This window comes from Squalius cephalus, assembly GCF_949319135.1.
Source record: "Squalius cephalus genome assembly, chromosome: 1".
NCBI lineage: Eukaryota > Metazoa > Chordata > Actinopteri > Cypriniformes > Leuciscidae > Squalius > Squalius cephalus.
In genome coordinates, this window is record NC_137122.1 from 31408732 (window position 1) to 31426098 (window position 17367).

At 38.5% G+C, this 17367-nt stretch overlaps 1 protein-coding gene across 1 annotated transcript in view; it reads left to right on the forward strand.

Annotated features, from left to right (window-relative positions):
• The first annotated feature begins 1030 nt into the window (after positions 1-1030).
• hs3st4 (heparan sulfate (glucosamine) 3-O-sulfotransferase 4) overlaps positions 1031-17367 on the forward strand; it is a 106581-nt gene continuing 90244 nt past the window's right edge. Inside the window, exon 1 of the mRNA XM_079887676.1 lies at positions 1031-2218. Coding sequence (XP_079743802.1) covers positions 1593-2218 — 626 coding nt within the window. The 5' untranslated portion in view covers positions 1031-1592. The remainder of the gene's footprint in view (positions 2219-17367) is intronic.

Below are 17367 nucleotides of genomic sequence, written 5' to 3' on the forward strand. Positions count from 1 at the left end.
GTAAAATTACAATAAATTTTTAACAGTGTAACTATAGGGAACTCCATGAAAATAAAGATGAATTATTCAGCGTTCATACAAGCATATGGCTGAATTCCAGAGATGCGTGTATCCACCCATTGGATTATTTCTCATCTATGCAGTCACCGGCACCTGTCTGAGGAAGAATCACCACTCTTTACCCTGTGATGTTCTTGCATGGATTAGTCCTGCAATCTCTCAGGCCAGTAGAGAGCAGACATGAGCTGCTCTGTATACACCAATGTTAGTGCTTATATGAAAAATATATATATAAATAAAAGAATGAATAAAACTGAGCTACAATAATATGATGATTCCTCTTATCATTACTGCTTTCACTTTTGCTGGTCATCTCCATACCCTAATTTCTTTTTTTTTTCTTTTTTTTCTTTTTTTTACTTAATTTTCTTATTAAAAAAACTGAATTCAGTGTATTTGGAAAAAGTGTTGCCACTTTGATTTCACTCAAAATATTGATAAATAAATATATTTTATTGGGTTGCATTTTTTCAGTGTATTTGAAAAAGTATTAAATAAATAAATCAATAAAAGTAAATCAAATAAAAGTTATTTATTTACACCTATTAGTGAGTCATTTTTTTGTAATATTACTGAATGAATATTTATTATTATCATAAAATGTTGTAATATTAAATAAAATACATTATATACATATAAATACATTATATACACACACACACACACAAAATGTATTTTATTTATTAATAAATCATTTGATGATAATAATTATGTTAATTGTGTTTGTTTATTTATTTCTGCTGATCAAATTACAATCTTTTCTTCCTTTGTCGTCTTGTAGAAAGCGATAGATGTACCCCCAGTATCTTACTGTAGTATTATTCCCCTTTTTTTTCTTTCTCGGATGAGCCCACGGCTGATGCGCACATCACGTCTACCAATCAACACGAGGCGTTACGACTGCGCGCTGCACTCTCAGCCACTGAGAGCAGTCAATGAATATTTATGGCGAGGCTGCTCACTCTCCAGCGCTCAAAGTTAGTGGATTAGCAGTGGGAGGATGACTGCGTGATACAACATCAGCACCTCGTTTGGATTAAGATCCAGCGTTTGCGCCAATTGCCACTTGAAATCAGCGGTGTGAAGGACAGCGGTGTCAAAATTGTACTCAAGAAGCGGTATCGGGTGAAAGACGTGCCCTGCACATCACTTCAGAGACTTTGCCATCTCTTTGCCCTTTTTCTTCTAAGATGCCAAGACTTCCATCAACAGCATCACCCTCAGCCTACATTCAAGCGGGCTGCTCGTTTGGAAGGACGCCCGACCGCAGCCGTTCTCATCTGCAAATTCAATCCGATCAATTGTGACAAAGGCTGTCAGCGTCGGAATAAGAAATCGATACCCGAGACGTTCTTTTGGAATTTTAACGATCCATTTTCCTCAAGTGAAGCGCGCGTGGAGTGCTCGGGCTCCTCGCACTTTCAGATGTTTGCAGTGTTGATGGTGACAGATTATTGTTGTTGAGTGTCCATGCGAGACTTGGGGTGGAAACATGTCTGGCCACTTCTCTGAGAGGGTCGCTGCTATCAGAGATGGCATTTTGGTCCAGCACTTCGGTTTTTACTTCTAAAGTGCCCCGGAAAATCTTATTCATGTTCACCCTCTCCCTTTCTGTCACCTATCTGTTCTATAGCTTGATGAGCTGCTACAACTCCTTCCAGTTCCAGGAGAACTACGTTTATCAGGGAAGGCTCGTGACTGAGGAAACAACTTTTGTCACGCTGAGGGAGAAACTTTACTCGACCTCTTCCCAGGGCTACCTCGATGAGGAGTTCATCGAGAGGACAGCGACCGAGCAAACTATCGCATTCTCGAGCGTTAGAAATAGCGTGGGAATCGACGAGAGGACAGCGGGATGGGCGCGAGCTCAGGCGGCTACGACCAGCAGCAGCATGTCGCGCGCTGCCGCCGCTGTGGCTGGAGAGCACGAGCACGAGCACCCGGAGTTCAGCACCACGGACAGCGAGCTTCGGAAAGTGGTGAACTGCACATCGGATTACGGGGTGAAAAAATTGCCCCAAGCCATTATAATCGGAGTGAAGAAAGGGGGGACAAGGGCTCTGCTGGAAGCTCTGCGGGTTCATCCCGATGTTCGAGCCGTTGGGAATGAGCCTCACTTCTTTGACAGGAACTACGAGAAGGGACTGGATTGGTACAGGTGAGCCCTTCACGTTTCTCTGTTGTGCTGGTTTTTTTTTGGGTCAATTGCAAGGATGTCTGAGATAATTAAAACGAATCTAGTTTAAGTTAGTTTAATTTGGTATAAATTAAATGGTTTAATGTCAAGTGGTGTAACCATCAGGTAAAGTGTTTATATTAACTTTTTATATTAACACACACACACACACACACACACACACACACACACACACACACACACACACACAGAGAAACTTTACTGTGTGAATATTATATATATATATATATATATATATATATATATATATATATATATATATATATATATATGTCAAACTTTTTAAACTTTGCTTTACATTTTGGTTTTATGGTTTTCTTGCCACATGACAAGAAAATGGCTTCCTTTATAACAGTGACTTATTTGGTGAATTTGGAGTTATTCAGATATATTATTGTTATATATTATTATTTAACAGTATTTTTTATTTATATTATTAAACTTTTAAAATAACAAAATAAAACGAAAATAAATAATGATGAGATGAAAGATTATGCCGAAATTGCAAAAAAAAAAAAAAAATAAAAAAAAAAAAATTCAGAAATCATAAATGTATTTTTTTAATTATTTGATAAATCCAGGCAAAAACCTCACATCATCAGTGTGCATTATGTCATTGACCCATATATCAGATATTACTTATCTTTCCTTTCTTTTACTATAAAAAAGTGCTTGCATTCAGAGATTGTTTAGTACAATAATTTTTTTCCAAAATAAGAAATAGTATTCATCATAATTTTAATCATATGATGACTGCATGATCAGGTGTACTGGCTTGTCAGCATATCTTAAATATAATAAATAACCTATCTTAAATATAGGCTACTTCTGTTCGTATTGCATTCAAGTATGTATAGACTCAGTGGTCATCTGTATCTGCATCTTAAAAGAACATGCAATTAAATTTAGTAATTTAAATAGTCAGTTAATTAATCAGTAGACTAACACATATGTGATGGTTCAAGAGAACCAAGTTCCAGGCTGCAATGCTTTAGTCCAGCTTCAACATAATTACTACAGCAGCACGACTGTTTCATTTCATGCCGAATTCATGTTCACAGTCGCTGCTCAGCAGAGCCAGGTGCAGTGAATGCTCCGTTGAGCTCTTTCAGCACGCCTGTGCTCCGGACTCCCAGGTGTGCTCAAATCATGAGGTGCTTACTCAGGTGTATGTGCTCCCACACACCCATCCTCAACCGCTGCTGGCACGCTTTCGACTTGTCAGCCTTCGTCAGCTATAGCCATATTTCCTATAGTTAACATCTCTCCACTCCATTTGCAATCTGAACCAGTGCAGGTTATTACAGCAAGGCTGTTTTTCTTCGGAGTGCTGTTCTACATAGGCCTATCATCATTCAGCCGAGCAGTTGCCTATGGAGAGGAGACGCCCGTACGAAGAGCGGCTGAGGGGTAGAGACCGAATGAGCATTAAGTCACACTGCGGTGTGTGCCGGATCCGCTTGGATCTGCTAGCCTTGGGCTGTGACTCAGCTTTGGGGCCGGGCAACATCTGCCGCAATTCACTTTAGAGGGAGCCCAACTCACAACATTCGTTCATTTGCCCGGGTGTTAATGCGAGCTGTTTCATTACACTCGTTGTGTGGGGGCTCATTAGACCAGGGGATGACAAGCTTACATAAATAACACCTAAGAGTGCTTGTGTGTTTTAATGTCTCTGAGCCTGGAAAATCCCTTAAGCGGTCCTAAATTTGTTTCCACATGCGCTTGGCATTTGACATATGTATAGCTTGCAGGAATATCAGATTTGAAATGGCCTACCACACGCACCAAAGGGAAACATATCACGCGTGCATTTTTAACTCTTATTTGTTTTGACAAAGCTGGACATGTCAACATTTGTGTTTTAATATTGGCTTTTTGAATTCATAATCTCACCAAATGCTTGCAAACTGATTGGCATTTGCAAAAGTGGCTCATTTCACACTCAGCTTTGGCTGTAAAGATTAAATGTGTGAAACATGTAGTTCATAAAATGTAAAGAATTTGCATAAGATAAGGATTTAGACAATAAATGAAAAGGTGACACTTTATTTTAAGGTGACAAGAATGTAAGTACTGAGTAATATTAATTAGTCAGTACTTATTACTACATGTATTTAATGTAGGGTTAAGTTTAGGGTTAGTTACAGTACTTGTAATGGTGAGTAGTAATATAGTAAGTAGCGTAACATACGCAACTACCTCGCCTTAAAATAAAGTGTTACCAATGAAAATTCTGTCATTTTTTATTTACTGTCATGTAGTTTACAAACCTGTATGACTTACTTGGAACACAAGAAAACATTTAGAATGTTTTTTTTTAATCCATATATTGAAAGTCGATGTTGCTTTGGGCCTCATTGACTTTCATTGTATAGACAAAAAACAGTTCAAACATTCTTCAAAATATCTTCTTTTATGTTCCACAGAAGAAAATATGTCACATGGGTTTGGAACAACATGAGGGTGAGTAAATGATGACAGAAATCACATTTCTGCCCCTTTAAGCTGCACATGAAGGCAATTTGGTTTGCAAATTTCTCACATGTAAAGTCTCAAAGACAAGCTGGTTTTACATTTTAAAGCCATGGTAAATAAACATCCAGTGGTAAAGGCTCTTTGGACTTCATTTGCTGGGCATATATATCAGGAGGAGTTAGGTAGTCTTTTTTAGTCTTGAAATATGATGGTGCTCCTCCTTTACAGCCTGACGCAATGTTTAAAAGGCTTGTCAGGGAGGACCGGATGCTCTGTTAAACTCCTGTCTGCTTTTAAAAGAAGCCTCACTTTCACTGTGTGGGTAATGCATTCCCTCTGTCAAATAATAATAGCTCGGAATCATTAGACAAAGCGCACCACTGCTGGGGTCCACTCTCAGATTAAAGGAGTGCAGGAAGAAAAAAAAAAAAAAGAAAAAAAAGAGAGCGTTAAAGATGAAGTGTGTAATTTTTGCAGTGATAAAAGACTAATTTCCCAGCTTAATATGCAGAGGCAACTCAAAGTAAGCCATTTGTATGGCAAAATATTCCTCTTTTTTTTTTGAGCATCTCGACTAGCCCGACACAGCAACATTGACTTTTGGGGCGAGAATATCTGTTTGTAACAACAATGAACAAAAATGTTCAGGAAACAGACTATAGCTTGAAATCATTGCTTTTCAAAAACAAATTAAATTGTAATTGGATATTTAATAATTATTTTCAAGTCAAGTCAAATTTGTATAGCTCTTTTCACAAAACACATAAAAGCACCTTTAGAGAAAACCATGATGTTTGTAATGTTTATAATAAATGATTATGTTCATTCCTACATTTAGCATATCAGCTGGGCGATAATATAGATACACTTGAAAAAAAATATATTTTCATGATTTGCTATCACAACTTTTTTCTCTTTTGATAAATCAAATGAGATAATTTATGTGGTTCAGATACCATCATATTTTGTGGTTATTTTTTAATAGTTTCTATTTATTAAACCAATCTCCTTCATTGCATTAACCCACAATTTTAAGGCAACCAGGTAACATACTTTTAAACCAACAAACTTTCAATCAAGCAGTTGAGATATGCTACTTTATATACAGAGCTGTGTGAAGATATAGATACATGTTGCGATGAAATAAACATTCTAGCAGCCTATAATTGCTATACATGTGAAGTAGGCAAAGAGAACAAAGTGCAGGATTTTCAATTCAATAGTCCGCCACACAGTATTCAGAGCTGGAGATCCTTCAGCTATTTGACCTCAGGAGAGTTTTTCCATCTTTTTGTCTGTTCGTGAGCCTGTAACAGGGGTGGCCTTTCAAAAGATAGCAAAGATTCAGCATTGCCCACACCAAGGTCTCTTCCTTTTTGTTGGAGATAAAATACATTCAGATCAATGAGAGCTTATACACCGCTGAAGCCCACGCATTGTTCTTGCCCCGTACAAGGCTACACAATGAAGCGCTTTAATTTCACCACCTATTTATTCCCTGATGCCCCCTTGTTTCCTCCTAAAGAGTAGAACTTCAGAAATGTCTCATTCCTTACAACCTTTTGAAGTTTAAAGGTTGTTTTATATTGTGAGTTAAAGGCAAGTCAAGCTCTATCAACAGCATCTTGCATGTTTGCCTTAGACTTCCAATGTATTAACAAACTGAGGGATGAATCAAAATTATTTTCTGTGGTAATTGCTAACATACCAGAGATACCATTGATATATATTACCTTATAATGGAATATTTCCTTAAAGTGCCCATATTTTGCTATTTTAAAGGGTCCTAATTTTGTTGTTGTATGTCTCCTACAATATATGTACATCTATTTAAGGTAAAAAAAACACTACATTTTCTCATAATATTGCAGCATCACCTCTTTTCTCACTGTACCTGAAACGGTGCAATAAAGGATTTGGTCGCTCTTAACCTCTCCTTTTCCTACTCTGCTATGATTGGTCTATACTCGGAAACCAAATACCCATTACCATGTCTGAATTTCAGCTCCGGAGGCTTCCTCTGCACTTGTCAATAGTCGATTTTACCGTATCAATTTGAAAATTGGATTTGTTTTTGCAGCACAGAAAACAGCTTCTTCTCAACATGTCGACAACACAAACCAAACTCTTCCAGGGCTCAGCTACAAGTACAGTGTTTGAGGGCGGAACAAAGTAGACATTGTTTGTGGGAAGCCAATGAAGACCATAGGCTGGCATTATGCAAATTTGTTACAATCCTACGTAGGTTTCGTAAATTACCGACGACTCGTTTCAGGCAATTCAGAATCAGTTCTTTCTTTTAGGAGACATTATATCCAGTTGCCATGCACTTTGATCTTTGAAACTTTGCAGACCTTTTACATTCACAAACAGCTTTGTTACACACTAAATGAAAGGTACTGTAATATCCCAAAAAGAATAATAGAGGCACTTCAAAGGGATCCTTCACCCAAAGATATCTATCATTTTGTTCATGTCGTGTTATTTTAGTGTCAGTGAGATTATAGTTTTTATTCATATTTTGAATTACTTTTTATTTTTACATTTCCTGTTTTTATTTAAACAACTCTGGATACTCTGCTAGAACACCAATGTGAATCTCGGGAGAACCGACTTCACACATCTACTCAAAATCCTGAGACCTTTAAAAATGGCTGGGAAAAGTTAGATGTGAGAAAAGCTCCAGCGCCATGCCACTTGCTTTGATAAATTTGTTTATCTAATGCAATAAAATTCAAATGTTTTAAGTGTGGCTTAATACTTTTAGGGCCACTGGGTGTAGCGAATCGTCGGCGAGTTTGTGAGGAGTATGAACAGCCTGAAGAGTTGATTCCCTCCCGTCAGAAGTCGAGACACAAGCCTCTGACAGGAGGAGTGAGTCACAGATGCAGATCCACTGCTGAGCGAAGCAGGACAGAACCCAAATCCACCGTTTATCCCTTGTTTACCTTGCCTCAGCACGCCGCGCTGCAGTTCAACCCGACTCTCGCCTCCCGACTGCTGGCTCAAAGCTGTAAGGGGAAGTGGGCCGCCTCCCAGCTCAAGCTGGATGCCATCTCTCTCCACACAGCCTAGCTCTTGCACCTCCCTGGAATGCCCCAATCTGCCTGCTCCTGATAAGCTTCCGCCAAGGCGTGCAAGGACGCACCTCTGGGTACGCGGATGCCAACGTGGCAGTCGTGGAATTAAACTTTTTAATTAGCAGCATGCCCCTGTGCCTGTTGAGAGCGAGTGGACTGCTGCAGTCAGGTCTGTCTCATCCCCCTATTTCCACTTAATTAAATTCACTAGCACAAAAGAGGCCCAGTGACTACAGGAGCGTCCGCCCCGCCACTTCACATGTTTATCACCCTTCCTGTCATCCTTTAGCTATAGTTGCAATCATTGTGCCATTCCAACTCTGAGATTCAGCCACCGCGTGTCCTGGAGGTTGAAAATCGCAAAAGTACATGCGCTGTTACTTTGTTTTGACGTATTGATGATATGCAGGCATCTTCCGGAATCCGTATTCGGCTTTCGGGGTTGCGCGGATACTCACGTACATATTGTTTGGCCCTCCGGAAACATTTCCCAGACAGCAGTCTTGACAGTTCAATTACATCTGGGATTTAAAGTCAAAGAGCATTAAGGCGTACGCGTTCACACGGCGCCGCGGTCTATGGGAAAGGTTCTCCATGGCCTAAAGAATCAAGGTGAATAGTGAGCTCATATTGCGGAATTTACTCAGAGGTCAGCCTTCCAGGTTATTCGAGTCCATTTCTTTTGTGGTACCAGAGCTATGCGTGCCATCCCGTCATTATATTTTGAAGGCCGAGAGAGGAAAATTCACCCGTCGTCAAGATTCTGGAATACATTTTTTTTCTTACTCGCTCCTCAACGCTTTGCTCATTCTGACAGACATCCTCGCTGCCTGCTGGGCTGAATCGTGTTAGAAAGTTTCTGAAGTGATGACCTTCCTCCAGTTCCACAAGTTTAATTCATTTACGCTAACAATCTAATTTGTCAATTTAATTTGCAGGCATTAAACTATTGGCATCATCACACAATCTGCCATTAAAGCCCAGCTTCTGTCCGGCTTTGGGTCTGTGAATGAGAACCTGAGCCTTGTCCTCATTGCAAAGCATATAGGGAGGCTGGTTAAGCTTTGTTACTTTTTTGGGATTTTTTTACCCACATTGTGGATGGACTGCTTGAAAATGACAGCACAAGTATTAAATTATTTATTTTAAGCCAAAAATAAAGTGTAAACTTAAGTCATTTCGAGCTTAAATGAATTCTCAAAGGGATTATTTTCTTTCTACGGATTTGCCATGATGTGTTTCCACTCAGAAGGAACAATGATTTCGTTCGACAAAGAGCTGGTTTACAGCCATCTTAAAATCTCTCTGAATGAGAATTCCCTGGGAAAAATAGGCATGTCAGTCATACTTGACAAGATTCTAATTTTCTCCCTGCGTTTTCTGCAGCACCCCCTCCCTTTTTGCGTATTGGGTGAGTGATACAGTCTCAAGGCACGACCCAAAAACAAGCTAATGCAGTTCAGACAGGAACTCTTGACACGTTGAAATCACGCAGTGAGGGCAAACATGCGGCTCCCAGCGTGTCTCACGGCTGCTCCTCTGACCTGACATTTACCGTGGCAGGGCTTTACTTTTCCTCAGAGGAGCTGTAGGGATGAAAAAAAAATCTGATTCCCTGCTAGGAATGTGACACATGGCTTCACCTGCATCTCTCCGTGACATCTGACACAGTACAGAGAAATCCTAATACGCCATATGGCACTGACAGATAGAGGATTCTTGTTAAAGGAATAGTTTCCCCAAAAGTGAAATTTCTGTCATCGTTTACCCACCTTCATGTTGATCTATTCTTGTATGCTACATTTTTCTTTCATGAATTTTTGAGTTGTTATGTGCGTCAATCAAGTGCGTTTCAGCTTCCTTTTACCGTATTTTATGATCTCTGTATCGTTTCTGTCGGGCAGAAACATCTATTTCCATATTCCGTAATTTTTCTTTTTTCCATAAATCATTACTATTGGTACCCATCACGTCTGTCTGTGAGTTTTGCAAATATTTAACCAATGAAAAGTATTAAATAGAGCCTGTGACTAAACCTCATAACTGTCGGTAAAACTTGATAACAACCGTCTCAATCATGAATTAAGTTCCGCACACAGTTTGGATCGACTCTGCTTGTTTGCAATGCAAGAGTAAATAAAGAACTGGTTCTTTGAATACGTATTGGATTTTCTTTCTGTATATATATATATATATATATATATACACACACACAACATAACATAATGATGCATGCAAGTCACACAGTGTTTAATTATTTAAAAAAAATGCCTTTTTTAATTTCCTGAAAAGTAGCGGTTTTGGACATACAAGGTTTCCGCCCGACGGCAAAGATATGTATGTACATTGATCAATTCTTAAATATAAATTAAAGCTTGAATTAAATCTGTTCATCACATGAAGTGATCGCCTCTTCACAAGACTTGGATTAAACAGCTTGATTCATATGGATTACATTTTACAATGAACTTTTTAAAACATGAACATTTTGGGAGAATTAACTTTCAATAAAGGCACAGAAATCTCTTAGGTGTTATTAATAATATGTTCATTTGTGTTTCAAAAAACTCTTACGATTTTGTAACAACTTGAGGGTGAGTAAATGATGACAGAATTTTCTTTTTGGGGTAAACTATCCCTTTAAAGGACAAAAAAGTACCATAAGTGTGGTACATACAACTTGTGTTCTGAAGTTTTTGTGAAGAAAATGTCATAATTTAAGTTGTTTTTCATTGATAATCTGACAACAACATTGATGCTACTGCTTGGTTGTGCAGTAAGTAACCGAACGCAATGATGGACACAATCTTATAGTGATTAAATAGTTACATTTTTGCTCTGTTCCTCAAAAAAAGTTTATTGTTGAGCTTCAATAGACTTGACATAAATTGCATTGGCTACTCTTATAATCCTGGTGCTTATTTTCATCTTTTCTTTTGGTCTTGACAGCACTGAATCATGTACTTGTTCTGAGTGGCGATTCTTCAAAAACTACTGTTTGTGTCTGATGGAAAAATGAACAACATATGGGTTTGGAACGACGTGAAACAGTTTGCCAGTGGAATAATAGATTGGAAATGAAGTATTTCCCTTGTTTTGAAAAAAAAACTAAATGTGAACAAACAAGCGAGCGAGCCAGCTTTTTAGCAATGCTGCTCGGTGAAGGATCTGTGACATGGCTCACACCACCGGTTTCTTCAATAATATACACCGCTTAGAAGATTGTGACAGGCTTAATTCAATTATGTCGGTGAGATGTGCTTACACTCCGTAGGTGTGAGCTAATTCCTCTGTTAACACCCCTGAGTCACTGTCACAAACAAAGACAAACACATTCATTGGCTTACAGAAGCTTGTTTGCTATGATTGTCCCATCGCCTTTGATGTTTCTCATTGCTTTCTGTTGTTTATTTATTCATGTGTTTTTCCTTGCCTGGAATCACCATGAGGTATTCAGTTAGAATAATTTTAGTATAGTGTGAAACAATGTAGGGATGGTATTTTGGAAGTTTAAACTGCGTGCAACATAGTTTCAACACACCAAGTGATTAGATTGTGTAGATGTGTTATTCAGTGACTTTGAATGCGTTTTTGGAAACTTTTCCTGTGTCATTGTCTATTGAGGTTTCAAGTTGCATACACCATTAATCAAACACCCCAAGAGAACGTCCCGCAATATCTTCTCAGCTCACAATAGTAATGGCCACATGTGCCAAGCATCCTTTGAGGTCTGGACTAAGCTGATGAGATGTAAAAGGATGCTTTTAAGGATTATGCTAATTGCTAATTGTATTAGAAAGGTGATTTGCTGGGGTAATTTTGATTATCGGCACTTGAGATGTTTTGTTGACATACTTTGCTTGTTCTGTGCCTGCCTTGTAACATCATACATGGCTAGTGTTGCTTCTTACAAACAGCATAATTAATTTAAACTGCATTTAAAATTCATTGACTATGATTGTTGATTATCATAAAAGGTATAAGGATGTGTACCCCCAGTGTTTAGAAGAGAGTGAATTGGAGTCACAGCATATCCTGACATTTTATAGCAATACTGGCAAGTTACTTTGTCTTTACTCAAATACCACATGCAAACATACAGTTGTAACAGACTTTTCTGGCTTAAATGAAACTGAAAATATCAAATATCTTGGTTTTGGAAGCATTTTCCCCATTCATTTTCTCCATAGGCATTAAAAAACAAATTATTTAAAGAGTCCATATCCTACTAAATCAAACAGATCTGAAATGATTATTTATTAACTACAATTGCACGTATTTGAATCATAAACAAGAGAACATTAATTTATGTGTATTAAGGATATATATCTTAAATTGATCAAAAGTGACTGTATAAAGACTTAACATTGTTACAATTTTTTTATTTTTTTTATTTTAAATAAATACTTTTGAACTTTATATTCATCCAATAATCCTGAAAAAAACAAACAAACACTGTTTTCACAAGATTATTAAGCAGCACAAGGGTTTTCAACATTGATAATAGTAAGAAATGTTTCTTGAGCAGCAAATCAGTAAAATGATTTCTGAATGATCATGTGACACTAAAGACTGGAGTAAGGACTGGTTTACACAGAACGCGTTTTTGCTGTCGAAAATGCAGGACGCAGGTCAGTGGAGCAAAAAACACTTTTTTTTAGGGGTTGACCTTCTTTTAACTTGAGCATGCATTTTTAGAATGTCGTGTCATTCTGCAAAAGATGCAAGCGCTACTGTTAAACATGCCCGTCTTTTTATGTTTAGGCCTACATAAAAAAGTGGAAAAATAGCACAGTGGATTGGAAAAGCACATTCTTTGTGAACACCCCTTAATGATTCAGCTTTGCCATCACAGGAATAAACTGCATTTATACTTTACAAAAGAAAACAATTTTAATTGTTTATCAAATAAATGTAGCCTTTTGACAGATATGTATAACATATTTAATTTATTTGTGTACACTGACAAATGTATAAAAGTGTTGTTGAATAGATTGTGGAGTGTATATTGAACAATTACATCTTTGACAGTGCTTCACAGAGCAAACAGATTTGTTTATTTGATTTAGATTTTCTCTCTTAAGGATTTATGAATGTGTACTTTGCTGAATGCTGCTGTTATTATTATTTGTTAAAAGTTAAAAGACTGATGGCTTGAGTAAAAGCATTTACCATAGTTCAATAACCTCTGAGCTCACAAAATGTACATTTTGAACGTTTTCAGCAGAATTGTTAAAAGCAATTTTCTCTTTGGAAACAATGAATAGGATTTTTGCTTCCAGAACCCAACTGTTGCACTGTATTGCATACCCCTATGTGATTGTGCAGTTTTTGAAGAATTCTGAGCAACTTTGAGTTCACGTTTGGTTAAAACATACATTTTTGGGTACCTGGAGTGTTTAAAATGAGGTATAAAAATGAGGCTTCTTGTTTTTATGAAGGGAGTTGGGAAATTGAGGTAGACTTATGCCACTTGTTGAGGTATTCAAAATGTTCTTTGTTCACCACTGATCCTCATTTAAATTCTCTCCCTGCTTTAGTCATTTTTTTCTTCCTTTTATCTCAAAGATAATACACATTTCTGTGATTTACCACAACAGACGGAATGAAATAACGTGAAAGAAATAATGAAATAAGACTATTTTCTTTCAGGCATGCGGCTCGAGCTATCAGCGTGTTGCCGGATTGGTGATCTCCATTCAGTTACTCATGCCACACATTTTTAACGTATTGCAGTGACGCAGACTCTCTCTTCACGGCCATCCACCCCCCCCCCCCCCCCCATTTTCCTCTCAGCTGCCTGTACATATTTGGAATCTGTGTTAATTTTTAACCCAGTCGGAAAAGTGTTAACACACTACGGCTTAATTGATCATCTCGATAAACAATGAACCCGAACTCATTCAAGGTCACTTTCCAATCACAGCCTCCACATACTCAGTCCTCCGGTTACTTTAAAAGGCCAACAAACCATGAAAGCGCATCTGGGCAGAGGTGAGAAGGTAGCAGTGCTGTAACTAATGGGTTTATTTAATTTAATTTACTGCAGCAGCCCGGGATCACAAGAGCCGTACTGGGCCGGAGAGAGATTGAGGTTGCTGTGGGAAAGAAAGAAAGATTAACCCTCTTTTTAAAAGGGCAAAATTCGCTCTAATGTCATGCTGGATTTTCCTGCAGAGATATGGCACTGTATAACTTGGCAGAACTAAATGAATACAGGTTTGTGGAGAAATGGGGCTCTCCAGTTTATTTCTGACAAGCCTCCTAATCAACGTCACGCTGGGGCCGCGCGCGCTGGGCTGAGAATCGTTCCGAAATGAAGGCTTTGTAAACACATCTTCAGATGGATGGAGAGGAGCGTTTGCCACAACGACTGCCTCTCGATGCAAAATGCACGCATGCCTTACCGACGTATGCGGCGGATGCTGCCGAATCCAGAAAAATGGCAGTTTACTGACTGATAGAATATCACGGTCATGGTCAAGCATGTGTTGCAGTCATTAACGCTCTCTAATTAGGGACTCGCCTGTGATGCTGCTATTGTGCTTACGTGTCAGTGCATATCTCTTTATGCATGCTGTCTCCAATTAACAGGCAGAAAAAAAAGAAAGAAAAGGAAAACATCTCAGAATTCCTGATGCAATCTGTGGAATGTAAATGAAGCAATCCCAGCAGCCCTTGGGTTTGCATAGCCACAGTTCCTGCTGAATCGCTCATACGGAGATCTGTTTTGGAATAAAACAGCTGAACACATGCGCGCTCCACCTTGGGTAAATCCAACAAACGCTCCGGGGCGTAGAAAATGGATGTGGCATGATAATTAGTTAACCAACAGAGCGTTGCCAGAAGAGGGAATGTTACAGTATACCTAGTGTTTAATAACAGATAGTTTAATTTGCGACTCTTGTAATGTGCCCATTTCTTAAAACCGCATTGCCGCTTTCTGACAGTTCCTTCTGTTCTTTACCTCCTCGCAAACATATTTGATGTTCTCTTCTTGACGTTTTTGGTTTGAGGTGTCAAAGTGTTGTAAAACATTCTCAACACTGATAGATGCCTAGGGCTGAGGCACATGGAGACAGTGAATTTTTGTTTGCTTAGTTCTCTTAGAATTCGCCTTTGGCTGACTGTGTCATGCTAAGATTATCATGCGGGGTGGATACACACAAGGTTTCTGGGATTTTAACTATCATCACATGCTTTAGCAGTACCTTTGTAGCCATGGATGGTGACGTTTGACAGGATTATTTGACGCCAAGTACCACTGGGCCACTGTGAAAGCTGAAGAATGAGATTCATGTAGTCTCTTACTGCAAGTGTTATTTGAGCACAGACAGCACACAGGCTTGTGTTTTAATTTGAGTAGCAATCATAAATAGGGGAATTCAATGTCAGTTTGCCATTTATTTGTAATTTGTGCTCAATGGTTTGTTCAAACACACCATTAGTAATCCAGAGTCAGTATGGTTCTGTGGTCATGGCACATGAATTGGTTTATGCTGCATTTTTTTTTTACCACATTTGTATATCTCTCTTACAATAACATGTAAGATGTGAGAAACAGATATTGAAGTGGGAAAGCTGTTGGTTCATCGATACTCTGCTTTTAATCCATGTCTATATTTGCCCGAATAACTTTAGTCTCAGGAGCGGAGGGAATGAAGTTACCGCAGAATAAGTATGGAGGTTAAACCCTGAGTAGTTGTTGTCTTGGACACTTAACATTCCACATGTGATGCTATACATGAGGTGCTGTAAAATGGGCAGCCATTTTACTAACACGCCTGGTTTACAAGTAGACGAGGGAGACACATTCACGTTTACACCTGGTCCATCTCTTTTGTACGCTTTCAACCACTTCTGTCTTGATTTTTTCCAGGGGAGGGTCTTTCGATCGAGAGCACGCCGAACGCTGAGAGTGTGTGTTAGAATCAGGAATGGTGAGAGAACATAGTGCTTAGTATGTTTTACTTTTTCAAAACCAAACTTTGTTCTTCAGGCGACAAAGTTTAATGTTTATGCATTAGGTCAGTAGGTGGTCTTTTTTTGGCTGTTTGAACGCTTTCGACCACATGAGCATTTAAATGTGTTTTCGACTATCTCTGGAAGTTGTCGAAAATGGACAAGCTCAAAACATTTTAGACCCCATTTACACCTGTATTTAGCGTCGTTCACTTGTGATCTGATCAGCCAAAACGCATCTTAATACCAGGTGTAAACAGGGCAAAGAGAAGGGAATGCGGTACATAAAGATTCACAATGATGTTATGATGAAGATGAAAAAAAGAAGCGTGAAATCCGCACACTGAAAATAGCTGCTCCAAATGAATTTATTTATAGCAAAACGTTTTCGACCATCAGGTCTTCATCAGGCACAATGATATGATGTTATGATGTTATGATGAAGATGGCCTGAAAGAGAGGTCACATGAATATGGGTACATAAATGTTGCTCAAATGAACGCTTAAGTTTGGACGGCATTACATTCATGCTAATTGAAGTATACATCAGAAGGTGGCATGAAAATGAAATGACATGCCACCTACCTAAAGTAAAAGAAGCCCCACTGTGCTTTACATGTGTCTTTAGCGTTTTAGCTCTTATTTCATTCTGTCCCTGACATTGTGCACTTTTCTTTTTGCGTTTTGCATTATTCTCAAATGAAAGACGCAACAAAGTCCACCACATGTTCTGTCAATTATGGAAACTCAGTGAAGCAGTCCTGTTGTGATAATGAATGTAATGAAGTCTCCCGTGGCACAAGCACAATAACAGACATTTCCGTCAGTCCATGTGGTCTTTAGCGTCGTAAGTTACACTAAAAGTGACCACAGCTCAGACAGCTCGGAGTGGTTACCAATACTTTTCAGACAAAGCTGCTTCTTTTTTTCAAATTGATTCTGGCTATGGAAAGGCTCATTCTCAGCACCAGTCAGACGTGGTCCAGGCGAGCTTTTATGATTTCCACCCACATACTCTTAACCAGTGTCTGTAAAAATGAAAACGGACATCTGTCACACAATTTCTGTGAATGCAAGGCTTCGTTCTTAGTGTAACTTGCTGTGAAATCTACTGGTATATCATCTTATTTTTTGCTTTATAGGGTTGGCTGTATGGATCATTGGAGATTGAAAATGTTTTTGATGCTACATAATAGGTTCTTCAGATCAGTGTATTGTTCTAGGTATCACAAGTTAAAAGATTTGCATCCAAATATGAAAATCTGTCCTAATTTACGCGCGTTGTTCCATGCATTTACAAACCAGGCACATCATGTGATGCCAAATGGTTGTCACTTGAAGCCAAATACAATGAATTTGCGGAGCATGAAATAGATTTGAGAGCTACATAAGAGGTGGATGATTATCAATGCATTTTCATGGTGCTTTTTTTTTTTTTTTTTGTCCTTTTGCTGTATGCAAATAAGTATCTTGAATATTCTTTGATAATTATTCTTTAGGTTTCCACAGACTAAAGAAAGTCATATGAGTTTTGTTGTAAAATATTTTAGGTTGAACTGCAATGCCCTTTTGGGCTATTTGAAACACCAG